This window comes from Epinephelus fuscoguttatus, linkage group LG15, assembly GCF_011397635.1.
Source record: "Epinephelus fuscoguttatus linkage group LG15, E.fuscoguttatus.final_Chr_v1".
In the NCBI taxonomy this organism is placed as follows: domain Eukaryota; kingdom Metazoa; phylum Chordata; class Actinopteri; order Perciformes; family Serranidae; genus Epinephelus; species Epinephelus fuscoguttatus.
The window spans coordinates 8,731,645-8,752,407 of record NC_064766.1 but is presented as its reverse complement, the minus strand read 5'-3'; the positions used below and the strand labels follow the sequence as shown (position 1 = coordinate 8,752,407).

General features: G+C 39.1%; 1 protein-coding gene across 1 annotated transcript; it reads right to left on the bottom strand.

The window, feature by feature from the left end:
• Nucleotides 1–8,516: 8,516 nt before the first annotated feature.
• On the bottom strand, nucleotides 8,517–20,695 carry urod (uroporphyrinogen decarboxylase). The gene is made up of 9 exons (XM_049597998.1): nucleotides 20,677–20,695; nucleotides 17,251–17,330; nucleotides 16,864–16,926; nucleotides 16,149–16,346; nucleotides 15,884–16,045; nucleotides 12,838–12,972; nucleotides 12,249–12,349; nucleotides 11,524–11,590; nucleotides 8,517–9,734 (listed from the first exon to the last, which is right to left on the bottom strand). The coding sequence occupies exons 1-9, from the start codon at nucleotides 20,693–20,695 to the stop codon at nucleotides 9,570–9,572; spliced, it is 990 nt and encodes a 329-aa protein (XP_049453955.1). The 3' UTR covers nucleotides 8,517–9,569.
• Nucleotides 20,696–20,763: the final 68 nt, after the last annotated feature.

Below are 20,763 nucleotides of genomic sequence, written 5' to 3'. Positions count from 1 at the left end.
CAATAGGGGGGCCACAACAAAAGCCTTTGTGTGTGTGTGTGTGTGTGTGTGTGTGTGTGTGTGTGCGTGCGTGTGTGTGTGTGTGTGCATGCATGTGTGTGTGTGGGCGGGCGGTGTGTGCGTCCATGTTTATGGAACTCCAACAACACAAAGGACAGAGATGAATGAAAGCCCGCTTTCATTTGAGGAAGAATTGCTTTTCCCATCATCATCAACATTAATTCAGCTGCTTTGAGCTTTGTGTATTTTTGTATTTATTAATAACACTGAGGCTCACTTGCTTCTGTCCAGTCTTAATTATTTGGAGGCTTGAATCCAACATTTCATTTCCTCCTTCCACTGAAGTGTTTAGCAGGCAAATCAATGAAGGATCTGAAACATTCAGCTGTTGTGGAACAGCTCAGGTGACCTTAACCTTGTACTTTTTTAGTGTGTAGTGTTGTCAGGCTGGCAGTACGCAGAATGTTTCTTACTCTCAACAAATCCCATGAAAAGACCAAAACCAACAAAGAATTATAGCTGCTGCGCAGCAATGGTCGGGGCCGGGCAATTTTAGGCAAAACTAGGCAATTCTGAGCAACACACACACTAAAACAAAGCATATCACAACATAGAAGTTACATCATATAATTATGGCATGCCCTTCAAATTGTGGATGAGTGGCTGAAGTGATCAGACTCATAATATACAAAGGAAAGAAAAAACTCAAGAACAAGAAAGTAAGAATAACATTAACTGCTAGCAATTATGAACAAACTGGCCTGATCTAGCGTAAAGCGAAACATTATCCATGGTGACAAAGATGAAAACATGTTTTAAACTGTAAAAGTAGCTATTGGATAGACTCTGCATATTGACTGATAGCTAAGCCAAATAAACAGGGAAAAGAGACAAGGGATAACAGGGAAAAGTGTTGATAAAGAGTATTTGTCTCTCCGCAAAACTGCCTGGATCATAATTATTTTAACCTTGGTAGTCTCTAATCCACATAGCATGATGCCTGAACATAGGACTCTCACATTAGAATGTCCGTTCTGCCTTAGCTGAGGCTTGAATTCACAACTTCTGAGATTGAGGTCTGTCTTCTATCTCGCTGAGCTAATTGGCAAGTGACAGTTCCTGTGTGGCTTCACAAATTGACTAAGCCAAGCATCAGGGTGCCAGACAGTAGCCATCCATGCCATGGAAAAGCAAATTTCAAAGTGAAAGTTCCAAAGCTGTAGCACATATGGTTGATTTGTTACGAATTTTCAAAGTTTTGAAATTTAGAGGCTTGCTGTAGCGCCACCATCAGGACTATTGTCTTGTGTTTCCAGTTGAGGACATCTGGCATGGGACTGGACCTTTATGAAAAGTTTGGGTAGGTTTCTCATATGGAAATGTTGCACGAGCTGAGGCTTGAACTCACAATCTTCAACAACAAGAACCATCCTCTATCTCACTGAGCTAATTGGCAAACAGAAATGTCACATGTAGCTTCACAAATTGACTAAGCCAGTCACCTGTGTGCAAGACAGCAGCTGTTAGTGTGTAAAGGCAGATTTCAAACGGCTGTCAAAAATTCAGTTATTAAGACCAAAATATGAAAATACACAAATTGCATCTAGACAGCATGGAGAAGTTGGTAATTTGTTTTTAACAATGATTTATTGGTCCATAAGTGAAAAACTGATGTTTAAAAATGACATTTTTACATTGACTCCAATTGTTCGCATGAGAGCGAAATTCAGAATGCTGTAAAAAATTCAGTTTTTGAGATAAAATTCTGATATTTTCCAAACATCATCTACCATGACTCCAAAATTTTGTCTTTTTTTAATGAACATTGAAAATGTATTTAACAAGAATTTGCTAAATACATATACTGTATATATGTTTACAATACCATTTACAGTCAAACATTTTGATGCGCTGTAGGCTCAATTTTTGATAAATCAAAAATCTGTGTGGACAGCCTGAAGATGCTCTGTAGCAAGTTTGGTGTCAATTGAGCAAAAATTGTGGGAGGAGATAGGTTTAAGAAGTTTTGATGGACTTCATAATTTGCAATAGGTTTAAATGTACAAAAGTTTATTCAGTATTGGGGCTACATTTTGGTGAAAGTTGCAAATCTGTAGCACATATGGTTGATTTGTTGTGAATTTTCAAAATTTTGAACTTTAGAGGCTTGCTGTAGCACCACCATCAGGACTATTGGCCTGTTTTTGCAGCTGAGGCAATCTGGCATGGGATTGGACCTTTGTGCAAAGTTTGGTGATTTTTCGCGCATGGGAAGTATGATTTCCTCGGAAGAAGAAGAAGAAGATGAAGAAGAAGAAAAACATGCATCAAAACAATAGGGTCCTGGCAGCTTAGGCTGCCCGGCCCCTAATAACAAATTATTGCTTAGTATCGTGTGTATCCACATCCTGATATATCTTATTCCCCTTTGCCAATCTCCATCGTTGTCCTGAAACTATTCAAACACATTAATGAGCCTTCATGACCATGAACATACACACTGTCGTTTATACAAAGTCAGTCCAAGATACACCATTCTTCTCAGGGGTGTTGTCTTCTCAGGGGCCCCAATAAAAGGGGGGCCCATGAAAAGCCTGTCATTAAAAGTTTGGTTTTGTTTGCAATTTGTGCTTTTTAAGTAATTAGTGCCATATGGTTAAAGACTTAACTTTGTATAAAAAATAGTGGAAGCTCTCTGAGGGCCCCACTCACCCTTTAAAGGTGCAAAATGGTGTAGTTCGCCCCTCCACTAAAAGTTGTCTCTAAACCTCTAGACCCAAGTGAGTGACTGCTTATGCTGCTTAGTACAATATCATGTCTTTCGCCAAGACGCAAAAAGGAAGGGGAAAGAAAGCAAAATGACCTCGTTAAAAAAAAAAAAAAAAAAAAAAAAAAATTCAAAAGGTACTTAAGAAAGACATGAATTAAGAGAGGAAGGGTGGGGGACCCACAGAGACTGCTTTTGCATAGGGCCCAGAATTTGGTGCTGCAGTGCTGGTCCTGCACAACACATTCTCACTACCAACTCGTCAAATACCGTGCTTGGTCAGTGGCCCTACACATCCAGCTATGATGCTCTGTATCAGCTTTGGACATTCAGGGACATTACGCTCTTTTCAAAATAAACTTCTGTTTTTACAGTTTCTGCTTGTTTAATGCATACAGACTATTTTCAAAGCACACTTAGAATGGTAGTACAAAAAAAAAAACACCTTTCTTTCAGGTTTACTTTCATAAGTCTAGGCTTAGAAGGTTTAGAAGGTTTAGAAAAAAATCATGGTTTGACTTAGAATAAGCACGCTGTTTCTAATGCAGCGTTACATCATGTGACATATCTCACATATGTAACATGACATATGTCAATAGCATTGTATGCTATACATACTAACACACTACATTGCTATTAAAATAACTTGATTGACTTTTGGTTTCACATGGGAAACTAAGAGCAGTCTCACAAGTGAAAGTCCAGAGTTTGTTTGATCCATCCACCTCCACTCCCACCCACCCTATGTAGACTTTCTCACTCTTTATATTATGGCAGTTGCTCAGTGTGTAAAAAATGCTGCCACCCGGTGAGTCTCATACTGCCACTAAAGGGTGCCTTTGTACGTCAGTGTCTGATGCTGATGGCAAAAGTGACAAAGCATTAGTGTTTGACAAGATGAGTGTGAGACTGATGCTGTCCTGCTGCTGTAAATTCTCACTAGAGCACGAACTGTGCATTAATCCACGGAAGAAAATAGTCCCAAACAAGTGCACAATCTACTATCGTTTGAGTGACTTTTACTAAAAACTATAGTGCCCAGCTGTTTCAGCAAGTTACTTAGCCTTTTTTTCACTGTATTTGTAAACTGATTTAAAAGATTTATGTCTTAAACACAAACATATAGGCTGATTGCCTCAGACAGGGTAGGGAAATCACACAGTATTGAAGGATATTGTCGGTTTCAGTCTTTTCATAGGATTTGTTGACAAAAGGAAGAATATGGAAGGACATAAGGGTAAAAATTGGGCCTAAAAACATAACTATCAAATATGAGATCCCAAAAGTGGCACTCTGGCTTCAAAAAAGCATCTAATTTTACAAGGCTAATATTATGTTGAACAGTTATTGAAGCCAACACCATCTATTTCTCACTTTGAAACATGAAAAATTTGACAAATTCATTATGTACAACTTCCAATGGGTTTTTAGACTGGTTGCTATCCATTTTTTTGGTGCAAATTCTATAATATTTTGAAGAGATTCTCTAGCAGTATTCAGATCATAATGGATGTAATGCAGTTTGAAGTAAAAATATTGAAATGAAAAAAAAAATCAGTCTTAAGAAAAACACATTTGTCACAAATAAGGTAAAACCAAGAGCTCAGTAACAGCAGGAGAAATGAATGAAGTCAGTTTAAAACACTGACATTGACTGTCAGCATTGTTCAAAACCCCAGTGACAACAACATCCATAATATGGTGGTGAGGAGGGATGCCCTGAAATCCAATCTGGTCGCATGATGTTATGATTTCTGCTGGAATCCTTCACAACAACAACAACATCCACAGCAGCAGCAACAACAACAACCGGATTTACTAGAATCTGCTTATCTGACGTTCTGAGCCGCCTCACAGAGAAAAACACAATTTGGCATTAACTGATCTCTTTCTCTCAATTCCTCATGTAAAGAGCTTCCGTGATGATTACAGTAATGATGCACATCATTTTATTTTTAAGCCAAATTCTGTGTAATAAAATGTAGCTTTGTATTTACCACAAATTCACTACATTGTGGCAAAAGATTTTGCTGTGATTGGTTGTGTCTGCATCTCATTGGTGGTTGTGTTGGCAGTGATGGTGTAGTAAGTTGATGCCTGACTTTATTACCTCTGGCTGTTCTGAAACAACCTGTGAGGATTTACAAGTGCTTCCAAACAGTATAAAGTAATGGCTACACATTAGTACCACACCACCTCTGATCAGGTCGATAATCCGATGGTAAAGTTTTCAAAAAGCTCTGTTTTCCCCACTCATGCTGCAGAAGATAAAAAAGACAGTTTTTGGAATTGGGAATGGTGGCTTAGTGTAGACAGAGGGCCAAAACAGAGAGAACTTTTTTTTTTAACAGGTAAAATGTATCCTCACTAGAGTTACACAGACACACCACAGCTCATTAAAACCACTTAGATGAGACTGAATGCAAAACCTTTGTAAGTGCTAGCAAAATGCATTTTATTTAAATAGAATCTGAACTGACACAGTGCTACCAAAGATGTGTTTGACCATGATTTTAATAAGCCTAGATAAATTATGGTAGTCACTACTTTTAAAATTTTGCATAAATATATCTTTAAATGGACAGACACCCATTTTGTAGAGACCTCACCAAAGAAATGACAGCACAAGACGTCCTATGTTTATGTTTTCTTGAAAAAGAGTACTCCATCAAGAATATATTGTCGGATTTACAATGGACAGTTTTATAACAAAAAGGATCAAAATGGATGCAGAGATATTGAGAACCAGAGATACTGTCTTTTAGATTCCATGCATTTTTCTTCCTCGTCAAAACCTGGCGCCTACATTATCCACAATGCTACTCAAATGCTGACAGTTCAGCCGGGAGATTCAGTGTGATGTGCTAGTCGTGGCAGTTGTAGCGTTGAGTGTCCACTAAGCTCACTTCCATCTAACTCCACACCCTGACATTTTTTTTAATTTTCAAACCCATACCAGACCCAACCAACACTAACTCAGGTGACATCACATGTTTAAATTATTAATTTATCAGACTTCATTCAATTCCCTCCGGAGCCACAAAAGGCATTTTTTCCCCCACATATGTAGTTGTAATTTCAACACCTGTAAACACAGTTTGATGAGCAAAATGGTGGAGTTCCCTTTAAATGATCTCTTGCAATTTTGTGAATAATTACATCCTCTCCACCACATAAACACTGAGATTGATGGTTGGATGTACAAGAACTAAAAACAAAGAATGCTATCTATGGGCTAAAACAGGAGGAGTTTTAGTCACCTAAAATTCTTGATTATATTAAATTGTGACAGCATGTCATAAACTTTAAACAAGGTATTGTGCTGTTAACGTTTGGATTCCATCATGCACGCCTGAGCACCACCTTAAATTCTTTGACAATGTAACCATAGCACATGGACTTACCATCTGTGACATCACCAAAAAAAATTTTTAATGGACATTTTATAACCTTGACTTGGGTTTGGGATTTGTGACCTTAACTTGTGGAAAAATATGACTGACTTCACATATTTGGAGGATTTTTAAGGCTTTGTATATCTGTAGGGCCTTTTGCTATTGACTTCAATACAACCAGTCTTATGTGTCTTTGAGCCAGCCTCCAACAGTCATGACAGAAACAGTTCCTCGCATTTAGCTCGGATGGTTATCACTTGGATTTTACAAGCACAGTTTGGTGATCCCAAGTGGCAGCAGCACATAACTGTGAATTCTGAAGAACTTTGACAATTCTGAAGTGCCTGCAAATTATGTAACATGTTGTCAGAACACTGCAAACTCCTCAGCACTAAGACAAGGTCAGGGGGTGGAGGGAAGACAGTGACTGGAAAATACTCCAAGATCAGGCAGGTACAAATCAATGTTACATAAATCCTATTAAATCACAGATATGTTTTCACATATTTTTCTTCATCATTTAATTGTTGTTGGTAACAAACTCCTCTATTCTTGCTTTTGAATACTTATTCTTTTAGACAAACTCAAGTTACACTGTTATTACTTAATGTTGTTCCAGAAGCCACACTGTGCTGTTTATTTATATAGACCTTCATTACAAAGCAGTCTCAAAGGACTTCAGACTAGATGATAAAATCGTGTTGATGCACCTTCAGGCAGGACACCGTCTCACTTCTGTCCTAGTTTAAGCCCCAGTCACTGTCACGTCTCTGTCCCATTTTCTGGGCCAGGCCCCATCGAGTCAGTCCCACACTTGGCTGACTAATATCTACCTTTATCTGATGATACTTAGAAAAGCTTCAGTTCCTAAATGATTTGAGGTGCAAATAATCGTGAACAGGAATAGCATAGTTCAGTAAGATTTGCTACCTCTGATGAATTACACCAGTCACATATGAGGCAGGTGCTAGAAAAGGAGACAGAAAAAGGAAAGAGGGAGAGAAATGGAGGCTAGAAAGAACTTTAAGTGGATTAGAGGCCAAATATTAACAGACTACAAGCCTACAGCGGAGCTAGTAAGGCTGTTCTTAGGCACAGGGATGCTATGAGCTAAGTGGGAGCTCTAATTAGTACTAAACGCAACATGGAGCTGGAAAAAATGTCAAGGGGCTCAAGTCCCGGGCCCCAGGAGTACCCAGGGCCTCTCCAGACATGCTTAAAAAAATGTTTAAATAAATATATATATATATATATATATATATATATACATGAATTACAATGTACTTTTTCTCCACTGCTACAAACAATATTGGGCCACGGAAGTCACAGAGGTTTCCTGTGCAATAGCTATGGTGATCAGCTCACTGTAGTGCAGAACAAACTGGTCACACTGTCAGCTCAAGGCGGGAAAATCATGCCTTGCCGTTCGTTATATAAGGTACGATGACGGAATTAGGGAACAGAGTTGTCTCGCTTCGCAGTTGGAAATGGAGGTAGTAACCACCGAAACAATGTCTCTGTGGGACAGCCAGCAGGACGGGACCTTGGTGTGATGTTTTGACAATGTGTTAAGTGTCACCACGGAAAATTTAAAAAGTAGCTGGTAGCAGCTAGCAGCTAACTCAAAAAAAAAAGAAAAAAGAACAGCAGCTGAAAATGTCAACAAACTGGGAAAATAATGAGGTCCAGGAGCTCCTTCCCCTCCGAGCAGAGGACAAGATCAGCCACCATGTAACGGAGATGGTAAATGACTGTTATGATGTTGCTAATGTGTGTTACATGTCACACTAGAGTCTGACACTGTTGTGCTGCATGTCACGCCCGTCACCCTTCTTTTGATTCCATGATGACATGAAGCAGTCTATAATCACACACGAGAGCAGCATCATTCCACAACTGTTTGGTTTAGTAATGCAAAGGCAGCATGAAGACGGGACTTTGTAGCAGCTCCAAAGTGCAATCACTGCGTGAAGAGGGCTAAAGAAAGACTCATCTTCTGCTGTCATCACTGTGCACACATACCAACTCGGCTGAAAACCTAGCTTTGGCTTTACTTACCGTTTATGTATTGTCTTATATTGATTCATTTTATTTTCTGTTTACTAATTACTAGAACACTTTATTTAGTATTTGTCACTGTCCATTGACGGAAGGAGAGAAGACCTTCCAACATCTACAGCTCAGGGCACAAAGAAATATTCAGACACCTATGCAGCTGAGTCAGTGTTGGTTGGTGCTGAAGACAGGAAAAGGAGCTGAAGAAAAGGACATCTGTGGGTGAAAGAAGTGAGCCTCTAGTTTGAGTGTCAGGTGGAAAGATTATCTAATAATTTAATATAAAATACAAAGCAACCTTAATTTTACTAAAAATTTAATCAATCTTTATTTAACTGGGCAGAAAAAAACAGCCAGATACACACATTTAGGATTTAATATTCTGGAAAACAGCAATCACATGAAACCTCTCAGGATGCTTAACATGTAATTCAAATCATGAGCCACTGTTGTTGAGTTGAAATAAAAAAAGATAAAAACAGATTTAGAGTAAAAGACAAATACAGCATAAGGCATCTTCTTGTAGAATGTGCACTTCTTAGAAGATTTTCTATCTGCAGGAGTAAAAATAAAACTCTTCATGCTGAGATCCAGCGGGGGATTTTGTTCACCGTTAAGATGTGAGGCGGTGAAATGATCAACTGCTGACATTTTTCCTTAAAAATTGATTTTAGAACTGCAGTAGTGCATCTATTGCTGGAACTCTTTTTCCAAATCACCAGCTTTTGTTTCCCTTTTTGTTTTTCTCTTCAAGGACAAAGAAGCTACTTGTACTGATGAAGAGCTCAGATTTGATTGAAGCGCTTTATAAGAGGTTAGAAAGGTTTGTCTCTATTTGTATTTGTATGTGCTGGAGTGACATTACGCTGAGTTTGATTGGATGACAAATATCTAAAAACAATAGTTTTCATCTACAAGTCAAAGCTGTTTTCAGCATTTCTGAATAGATCCAAAATTAATACAAATCCCATACAATTCAAATGCGTTTGTAACGTACATGTACTTGCAAAAATGATGTTCAGTGGAGACACATAATCCACTCATGGTCAGTTCAACATATTATAGATGAACAGAAAATCTTGTCTTAGAAAACCAAAATCTTGTTTATCTGAAAATCTGCACTGGACAAAAATGTAGTAAATGTATGTTTTGGTTTTTTAAATTCACGTGAGATCATTGTTTTGTTTTTTCCTCCTCAAATCTCTGGGAATGGATAATTTAACTGCTGAAAACAGACACAAAGCTGTAAATGTTTTGGTTTTTAATAAAATAATGCATTAATGTACATTTTTTCCATCACTATCATCAGCATTTTTGGTTTTATACACTCCCTCACACAGACACACCTATCTTCACATTTGTTTGATCATCTGTTTAGAGTGTTGGTGCACAGCTTCGACGAAGGCGCCCACATTCTCCGGGTCCATGTCGGGGTAAAGGCCGTGGCCCAGGTTGGCAATGTAGCCCCTGGTGCCAAAACCCTCCAGCATCTTCTTTACGATGTCCGAAATGCGCTCCTGATGAAGAGGAGGAGAAAGAGAAAGAGAAAGAGGGAGAGAATTAAAGGTAGAGATCAACTGGCAGACCTTTTAGATTAGTCATGGTTCAACGAGGGCTTTAGAATATTTACAATAAGTCCATAAGAGTATCTGAGTGAGACATACTTTGCTCAAACTGGGTCAGAGAGGAACATTTATAGGAACTTGTAGTGAGGAGTTATAAATTGCCATACTGTGTGTAAACAAAAGTTTGTCAGAATGAATAATAGCACTTCACCGTATTATGTTGAAATGTATGAATTGAAATAATGCGGAATAAAAATAGGATTAACAGTGTATATGCGAGTGCTGAAAACAGCAGCAGCAGCACTTGAGAAAAGTGAAGAGTAGCAGTAGTTTATTTCATGAGAAAATAATACTAAATTCTTCTCTGGAATCCACATTCAACTCACACTAAACAGTTTACTTAACAGAGGTCGCTGGTGGCTCATTTCTAAATTAACAGCTGTATTAGAATGTAAGTTCATTGCAAACAGTTTATACACTGAAGATTTTCCAGTAAATGTAAGGAAACAAGCTAATCCATTTCTGTGTGTAACAGGACAGGTGTGTCATTGCTTTAACAACGGAGGACATTTGAAGATCTACTCCGTGGATTCAGGAGATGTCTTGCAGCCTGGCATTACAAAAACACACTTACACAGTAAGTAACAAGGTAAATTGTGGATATGGGTACCTTTCTTACATTACATGTCACACCTGACTGTGTTGGTGTCTGTGATCAGACAAGGGGCTTCAAGCAAGAATTGTCTGTAAGTGGTTTATAGAAGTCATTTGTGGCATTCACCGATTTTCTTGTATGTAGAATTTAATGCCTCTCTCCACTGGGGAAACACTTGTTTGTCCTGAAATCAAAATACCTTAATCTGAATGACTTAAATCTGAAAATGATACAGAAATTAATTATAATAAAATATGAGAAGAAAGCAAAATTAATAAAATTTTTTATGTCATTATGACTGGCCAATTTGCTGAGATGGGGTTTTTTCTTTTTCTTTTCTTACTTTGGAAATGTTTTAAGGTGTTCGTCTTTTCAAAATCAGTAAAGATAGTTTTGAAACTAGAATTAGCACTTTGCGGTTGTATGCCTCTGTGAACGAGTCAAGTCTCAGTTACAGTTTACATCCATGTCCGTGAAAACATGAGTGCTTCACACACATCTTCCCCCCAGCAGCACAGAAAATCTATACAATCAGCGCAGTTTCAAAATTGACACCAAAGATTAGTGTCACCAATTCAGTATCTGACCAAATGTCTCCCTTTCTGTTCCTGAGATATGACGTTGCGGAATGGCCAGGAAAGTGTTTTTGCAGAACATTATTATGTCACAGTGAATTTGGCCTTTGCCTTTTTGGATATAAAATGTTGTCACTTCCTCATTTTATCCTATTAGACATTTGTGTAATAATTTGTCCTAGTTAGCCCATGAATTCTTGAGTTATGGTCAAAAAACATTATATGTGAGGTCACAGTGACCTTTGACCTTCAACCATCAAATTCTAATCAGTTCATAAGTCCATGTGAAGTCATTTGTGCCAAATTTGAAGACATTTCCTTAAAGCATTCTTAGAATATTGCATTGACTAGAATGGGATGGATGCACATACAGACAGACAGCCGGACAAAACATAACACTCCAGCCATGAATGTCGCTGGCGTGAAGGCATAAACATCAGGACAAGAACAGGGAAAAAAAATGTTTGCGTCATTGTTTGGGAGCCTAAACCAAAGAGAGATTGGAGGTTACCTTTGTAGCGTAGAGTGCACAGGGGTCCATGTTTCCCTGCAGGCTGACCTTCCCTCCTGTGCGCTCCCTGAATACACACAGACACACACAACACAGGACACACAGCGTAATCCTTTAACCAACAGGTTAAGCATTTGATGAGCGGAGCAGGAAACACAAATGTTTGCTGACTTAAATCCTGCACCCAGTGACATACCAGGGACGAGGGACAGGTCACTAATGGTTAACCTGCTCCTCAGGAGCACGACAGTGCGGTTCATGACCAGTGCTACCGACTGCCTCCGTCTCTGAGATGTATTCACCTTCAAGCTATTTCTGCAGTTTGACCATGACAGTGGATTTTGGATTTTGTGTATTGATCCTTTTCTATTCCTGCTCACATTCCAGAGATGTCTCAACATCGTAAATCTTACAAACTACCACCGGAGGTGCCAGCTCTGGTTGAAATTCAGATTTCTATTACTTTTTCACAAATAGCCCATGGGCTGATGTAGCATATTTAACACAAAGCTTGATGCAGAGAAGATATTCTAGAAGGTGCAGTTCAGATTTAGATTTTTAAATGATTTACTTTTTTTGTGTCACGTTGTCCTTTTATAACCAAAACAGCATTTTAAGGAATTACTGAAAATGTATCAGCAGTAAAGTAAGGGCAGCTCTCTATAGGTGTACATGTGTGTGTGTGTGTGTGTGTGTGTGTGTGTGTGTGTGTGTGTGTGTGTTACCGTGCTGATCGTGGGTCAATGGTCCAGTCCAGCCCAACCACCTCATAATTAGACTGAGACAGGTCCTCTAGACCGTAGTGAGCGTCCTTTGCAAACACAATCTGGCAGACACACAGCCACAGAGAAGTAAAGAGTTGATTTTCAAAGCAAGCGGGAAGCTTCATGAACCATTTTTGGTAAAATGCTGCCATCTTGTGGTAATAAAATATAACAGCTATTTCTCTGAGACCAGATGAATCCTTAATGATCCCTCCTGGGGAAACTGTGTTGTTGAAGCAACAGAGTGATAAGAATAGACCAGAGTCTTGAAACTAATATAGTAAGTAATTATAACAACGGAACACACAGAAAACACAGCGGATAGATAAATAAATAAATATAAAGAGCTGTCACAGTTGACTCGTTTGCTGTTTGGATGATGTGCAGCTGTACATCATTAGCCACTGACATTGTCAAGAAGAGCACATGCAGAAACGTGACAAATTAAAAAAAAACAAAACACATGCACAGTGTTACCACAGGCAGTCTTTAGGCATATATATTTATATTTGAAGAAGCACAGTTAAGCTTGGGTGCAGCTGTCTCTCACCATGGGTACGTCCTGTCCTGACTCCTTGAGTTTATCTTTGACGCGGCGTGCTATGTCTCGAAGGTAAGGCAAAGAGAACTCTTTAAACTCATCTGGAGCCAGAATGCCGGCGTGGGACTCAAACACCTGCAGAGCCTGAACAACACACACAGAGCAGAGGATAAAGAATTTCTTTTTAAAACCTACAATAACTGATTATACATATCATCAACTTATTAAGTTAATATGGCAAGCAAGTTAGCAAACAGTTGCCAATTTAAATATTCAGTAGACTGGGAGCAACATTAGTATTTGCTTAGAGTTGTGTTTGCCTCCTTTCAATGAAATTCAGTCCAATACTCACTCTCTTTTAGCTCTAGTTTGGTCTCCACCAACTCTTGAGGGAAATATCTGGCTTTTTAACTGCTAAATGCTCCACTGTGTCCACCAGCTAGTCACTAACTCTGTCTGTCTGTTGTTTGGTGCTGGGTAAGTCATGTCAATGAGTTTATCAGAGTTTCCTTGCTGAAAAAAATGGCTTGCTGCATTTTGAAACAATGCTGATTCAACTTCAAGAGATAGAACCAAAACAGTATATTGGCCAGGAAACCAAAACAATAAAACGGTAAAAGATGCTGAAACACTCCATAGAGTGGAGAGGAACAACAGAATCTGATAATTCTCTGCATGCTTGTCACTACAAGCCAGTCCTTTCCTAATACACATAGTGATTAATAGAGATGTCAGTGGTTAACTGTCAATTGGTTAACTTCCAGAGAAACTTTTGACCATTTACACCTTTAGGTTAATTTTGCTACTCTTCAGTTTACTGCAATGTGCACCATCCAAGCGTGGTAGCAAGCTTGGTCATTAACGCCGTCCCTTAATACATCCATGGCCACGAACCAACAATGTTGTTGTGGAAATATTGTGCCCACCCTCCGGTCTCGCACCAGCTTGCCCCAGTGAGTAAGCTTTTAGCATTGCTGGCTATGTAACCACTGTTAGCAATGTCAACACAGCTAGTGGTGTTAACATAGTAAGCAATGCTACAAGGGTTATGTGATTCAAAATAAAGCCAGTTACTCATTGGAGAGACTTGGGGAGAGACTGGAGGATGGGCACAGTGTTTCCGCAGCAGTGCATTTTGGTCTGCCATCAGGGTGGTGTTACCAGCTGTAATCACCAAACGAGCAGTGCTTCTAGCTAGCTTAAGTTAGTTCACTCCTGACCTGGGTGGTGCAGAGCAGAGTCCTGCACTGGGTCGGGTACCCGCAAAAACAGCTGATTTGCGGGTGTTTTTTTAAAAATCAATTTTTCCCGGGTTCGGATCTGGGTGGAAAAACGGATCGCGGGTTTTAGATAAATACATCAGTCATTAGTTCGGCAAACTACAGATAACTATCTTGGTCATTATTTACTCTCTGAGGATCGCCTCCGCTATTTCGCAACGGTCATTGGTTCAGCTGTTTACACGTGTTTCACCATCTAATAACACAATTTGTGATTGGACGACAGAATCAACATGGCTGCCACCCTCTAACAAGCGCCGCTTCCAAAACAGTAAATAATTATTTAGTTATTTGAGAAATAAGTGGATAAAACGTACAACTATCACTTTATAATGTTTCTGAAGTGTTTCTCTGATGGATTACTTCTCTCCTCGATGGATTCTAAAAACATGTGACGGCTCGTAACTGCTGAACGTCGCTCTGGACAGAAAGTAAGTCTGTTATTTTATTGTGAGAGCTGCTTCATTCAGGTCGTTGTTTACTTACTGGCACCTTAATTGTGGCGATATGCTGTTCAATATTCAGCCAATTTGACCCAAAACGATTACTTTAAATCCGGGTTGCGGGTCGGGCTGTGGGTCGTGTTTCAACAGGTCGGACCGGGTTGCGGTACTAATTGCCCTGATGCGCGGTTTTGCAGTTCGGGTGCGGGTTTGTACGTCGCCGGGTCGGGTCGTGGTGGATCTTGAAAACTGGACCCGTGCAGAGTGGCAAAGAAACCAGAGGTGACTGGAGTTGGGGCAGTGGAGATGTTTTCAAATGTTAACACTGCTGGCCGACAGTCTGTTAGCAAAGCCATAAGAAAATAAAAGTCAAACATTTACAACACAGAGCATAAAAAGGTCACCACCTCTAAATGGATAGCACCTTGAAATGCAGTGCAACAGTTGGCCACGTCAATGGAGCGCAGGACTAAAAGGAAAGGCCTTTTGTATTTCATGTCTTTTTATCTTAAAATTGACCGGTTAGTTACCAGTTAATGGGTGTTGGTCTTTCGAAAGCCAACTTTACCAAAACTGACATTCCTACTTGTTAATATAAAAATATTATTGATAGCAGCTTGAAGTTCACCTAAATGAACACAGTTAAGTATTTGTCAAAGGGTCACCCAATCAAGATACCCGAATGACTGTGTTGTCATCACAGGCTTACAAATAATCTAAAAAATGCTGTAGAGTGCAAAACAATATTCTCCCTTTTCTCACACTGTTCTGCCAGAAGGTCAGAGGTCATGGACACACCAGCAGAGAGGATGCTTGCCATTTCAAGACAAGGTTGATCCATGTGAAAGGACTCTCTCTACCCTGCTACCCCAAATACTGATATCTGCAGTAAACAGGGCAGTGCACTCTGCTGGTATGACATTGTCTAGACTTTCTGTAAAGATTAGGTTTGTGCTCTCAGGCTGCGCTCAACTTATTTTGGGGAGAAAATGCTGCCCCAATCACATTTTCTGCTGATACTGAGAGGCAGGTTTGTTTCCATACGGAGTGTGTGTAGGAGCTGCCGCAATCAGCAAATAGTATTTATGTCCAAACTCCGAAATACTCTACACAATATGCCTTATACTCAGTCGCAGAGGTTTTCAAATTTTTTGAATCCTATTGTTGTTAACAGTCAGCTTTCCACATATCAGGAAAAACTGCAGACTCTATCTTTTAACTTGATTAAGATACAAAAGCAGAAATATTCTAATTTTCATGTGTCATGGCGGTGGTGCAACATAATCAAAACTGTATACACGTGTCCAGAGATTAGAAAGCAGAGGGTGTAACCTGAGCTCCAGCTGCCACCTGTCCCAGCAGATACTCCACTATCACATCTGTCAGCATCCTGAGCAGCATGTGGCTGGCCTCAGGGTGTCTGAACAGCCAGTGCTTCGACTTAGAGAAGGTCTTTGAGCCTCCGCCTTCTATCATGTAGGACATTAGCGTCCACTGTGGAAGGACACAGCAAAGAGGGGAGGGTAAGATTTACAATACGCTGATTTCATTTGCATTTTTCTATACATTGTGAAACATGTCTGTAAATGTGTCTAACCGGAGCTCCAGTGAATCCTATGAGCGGCACTTTGCCCTCTATCTTGTGTCTGGTCAGTGTGATGGCTTTGAAGACATAGCCCAGCTCTTTCCCCACGTCCACTTTGGTCTGCAGACGCTGCAGGTCTTCTGGCTCTTTCAGGGGCTCTGGGAATGTAGGACCTTTACCTGCCACCATCTCAACATCCATCCCCATGGCCTGGAGAGAGGAAGATGAATAAAAGAAATCATATCGCCCATAGTTTTTTCAATAAACAATAGAAATATGTAAATCTTATAGCTTATATTTGATTGATTTTTAACTGTTCAGAGTCTCTAAACACCTACCACTCTCATCTCCATGCAAATTGGTGCCTGGTAGCTCACAACAAAACATTACATTGAACGTCAAAACAAGCTGACAATCACAACACATCACTCACTAATAAACTACCAATGACTAAAATGTTAGCCAGCAGTTGCATGAAGCAGCATTACTTTCACATTAACCTTGTGCCTGATGACATAACGAACACTAAACTGTGGTAAATTTGTGGGCAGTGAAACTAAAACAAGGAGCTAAAAGAGGCTAAAACTCCTCATAGGCAAACCCTTTTAAAATTACACACAGCAATTTGGTTCAATGTTATTATGGCACTTACACATGTCCAAAGACACAACAGTAAAGGATGTGCAGTCAACATGTAAATTAAGAAAGCTGACCCTGATGGCTTTACCTGTGGGATAACCAGGATGTCAGAGAAGATGATGGCAGCATCAAAGGGAAAACGTCTCAGAGGCTGAAAGTGGGGAAAAAAGGAGGACATTGGAAAAAGAAGAAACAACAACATAAGAATGTGGTTTTGGTTTGTTGTTTATTTTCTTCTAGTGATATTTAGATAAGATATCTATTATCTCATCATCATGTCACTACTACAGCACCACTAGAGCTTCTTCTTTCAAGCTGATATTAAGTAATAAATACATTCATTATACAATACATTATGGAAAAGTAGATAACTGTGATGACAATGTGTTTTGGACAAAATAAAACATAAGTAAATGTACATCAGAATATTGTTTGGTTTTATCTCACTGATGGTTTACCAGAAGCACTGCTTTACCTGCAGAGTGAGCTCGCAGCAGGCCTCTGGTGACCGACATGTGTCAAAGAAGTCCTTCCCTGCTCTGAACTCACGAAACTCTGCAAATTAGATTCAACAAAATATTAATGTCTTTATGATCTCTTCAGGGTCTCAACCTCATTTGTCCCAAAACTGTACTGTTTAAAGACATTTCTTTCAGGTTGTAAGAAAAATGATGATGATGCAAAGGCACCATTTTACATGAAGAAGGTGCGCAAGGTCATCCAGTGGGCCAGTCTGGACCCTTTGGCAGGCTGGTTCTGGCCCCCAGGGCTGCATGTTCGACACCCCTGGCCTAAAGTGTTGTTATACTAACACTGCTGTCTTGGAATGTAACATTCTGAAAAGAATTTTTTAAAAATTACATATTAGGCCTTTGATAGCAATCTGTAAAAGCACTGCTTTACCTGCAGAGTGAGCTCACAGCAGAGCAAGAGATGACTGATTTAAATGTTTTAATGTCATTTGTACTAAAACTGTACTTTTTAAAGACATTTATTTGAAGTTGATAGAAAAACAAAACAACGATGCTGAGAACATTTAGCTTTGTAACAGAACAAATGCAGCTCTGAAGGTACACAAAATGTTAATTCAAAGACACAGGATGTGACTCTTCTTTTGGTAAGCCACATTCATTGCTCCTATAGACTCCCATTTCTTATGTTATTCACATCAATTTTACTGAGCTTTACTGTAGGACAAACTAATGCAAATCTGACAAAGTTAAAATTTCAAAAATGAATTGCCCTTTATGAGAGTGAGGTTTGGATGGCAGTGTCCTAAGAGAGAGCTACAATACAATGCTAAGCTTCAGTTATCTAATATACAGGCAAACCCCTCCCTTTCCCCAGCAGTCATACAGGCATCCAGCTGTAGAGCTGTCAATGACTGAGATGAGAGATAACACTCGTCTGTCCTCTTATCATCCTCCAGCAGCAGGAGAAAAACGGTTGAATGAAAGGCCGCTGTGGCTGTCTCCGTGATGCATCACAGCCTGACTGAAATTCAAACTTTGACTTGATCCTGCTTTTCCAGTAACTTAAAATAGAGACTACTAAAGCCTCTAAACAAAACAAATTATGTTAACTATCCTGTAACACTTTCACAAATGCAGAATTGCTTAGATTTTACTCAGATGTCATCAAACTGTTCAACTGTTCACTGGGGGGGAGGAGGGCGAACAGATGAACAGATGTACAATAACCATGTACAATACAATACATGTGCAATAATAACACAACCATACAAGTACTGTGTTCTGTTTATACTGTGAATACTGAATACTATGTACAGTTTATATATATTATATAGACACAAGTGTATATATATATTTTTTTTTTTCTCTCTATTCTTCCAGTGTTATTTTATTTTATATTATTTATGTATATGTATATGTATATTTAATAGTGCCGTGTGTGATATAGAACTTCAATTTCCCTGAGGGAACCTCCCAAAGGGATTAATAAAGTCATGTCTAAGTCTAAGTCTAAGTCTCTAAGTCTAAATGATGTAGAAATAATGGCTGTTGGTGTTAAACAGGATAACTCAAGAAGAGTTGTGATCTTCTATTAATTCTGCTTTCATCCAGTACCAATTCCATTGCTAACAATAGAGTTATTCCCACAATACTTCTCACTAAACAGCACTAAGGAGATTAAGCTAAGTAAAACTAAACTAAACAAACAGGAATAACAATACTAGTAATAATAATGACAATAATGTTACGATTTAAAAAGAACTAACTACCCTATGATGCATTTTCTCTATGCCGAGTTTATCAGAGGATCCAAATGATTCTTTAAAGCTAATAACTTGTGTTGCAAAGGAAACTCACCTTTCCATGTGAGAGAGAGAAAGTTAAAATGTTGGTTTTGTGAATGAGATTCCTCTATGAGATAATGATCAGTGCTTACCAGAGGTAAGTATGTAACGTTAGTGGTAATGAGCGGTAAATGTTACTCTACAACAGTGAAGACGGGGTTATAAACTGTGGACATGATGCTAAACTCATTGCACATTGCGTGTAGAGATGCTTTCATAAGAATGACACTGGCATATATCATAACGTCACTAAGCTAGCAGCCGAAATGCTCGCGTTAACCTCAGTGTACTTCAGTATGTTTAGGCTAACAACAGAAGAACTTACAGGATTAAACCGTCCTTGCTCATGTCGGCAGGGCTGAGGAGGTGTCAGGTTTTCTCAGACGCTCCTCTGTCTCTCTGTGAAGAAGTCGGTTGCGACCTGCAGCTCCTCAACTGTCATTAAACCTGCTTGCACTACTGTTTCAGCTCAGACCCCCCTTCTCTCCAGGGCGCGGCCATATTGGAAGACCATGTGAGCAAACCAGGAAACGAGCCGCGCCTTCAAAATAAAATACTTTGCCCTTTTCTTTAATAAAATGGATTTGTTTGTGTTTGTTTTTCTATTGTTTGTAACTCATGAATAATAAAATTGGTAAAATATTATTAATTAAACACACCAAAAAACGGGTTTCTTTTTCTTCACAAGATAAACAATGTTATATTGTGAAAAAAAAAAGATTTAGTTTTTAAATACTCCTCCATTATTGTGTTTTCTCTGAATTACCTTAAAATATAAATTTTAAATCAAGGTCTGTGTAGAGCGTCTGAACTTTGATCTTTGTCGTACAGTTTAAATTTTATACATCAATATCTATGATATATTAAACCTCTAGAAGTAGCCTATATTGTACCAGGACTAAAAGCTTGGGAGGGAAAGATATTTGAACTAGGACAGTAGTTAGACTGAGATGTAATTTGGAATAATGTCACTGGTACTTAGAAAAACCCAAATCATCCATAGGCAAGATAGGCCTGCATTATATTTTATCATGTCATCTAACACTGAGACATAGACATCAAATGGGACTGGAACCTGACTATTATGCACATTTTGCTATTAAACAACCATTGGCTCTTTTATATGTAGGAATGTGCAGGGTTTAGGCTCTGGGAGGAAGGGTATTAGTACCCCTTGCAGAATTAACAGGGGTACAATTACAAGAAAAAAGAACATGCAAAGTCTGGCTAGCAAGCCTGGCTGCAGCTAAGAAAACTGACGTCTTGTGTCAGAAATCTGCTTATAATAATTAATGGCTTCAGAGCTTTTTGGACTTTTGGATTTCTGACCTGGAGCTATCACTAAGTAGGCAGTGATGCACTACCAAGCACGATTTTAATGAGGACAAATATGATCTCTAACTTAAAAGATCCTCTGTCTTAATAAGGAGGCTCTGTCTGTGTAAATATTACTATGCTGTTGGTTGGCGGAGGGGGTGGGGGTAGCTGGGTTAAACAATTGTCTTTAATTTGCTGGTTTGGAATAAATAAAGGTGATTAGAAATACAGAAATGTAAATCTGACAATTCTTTCTTTTGGGTGTACCTTTTGATACAAAGGACATGGTGCTACATGTGTCTTTATAGTTCTCTCAGGTCACTGCCATTAACATGGATGCAATAAGGTACTGAC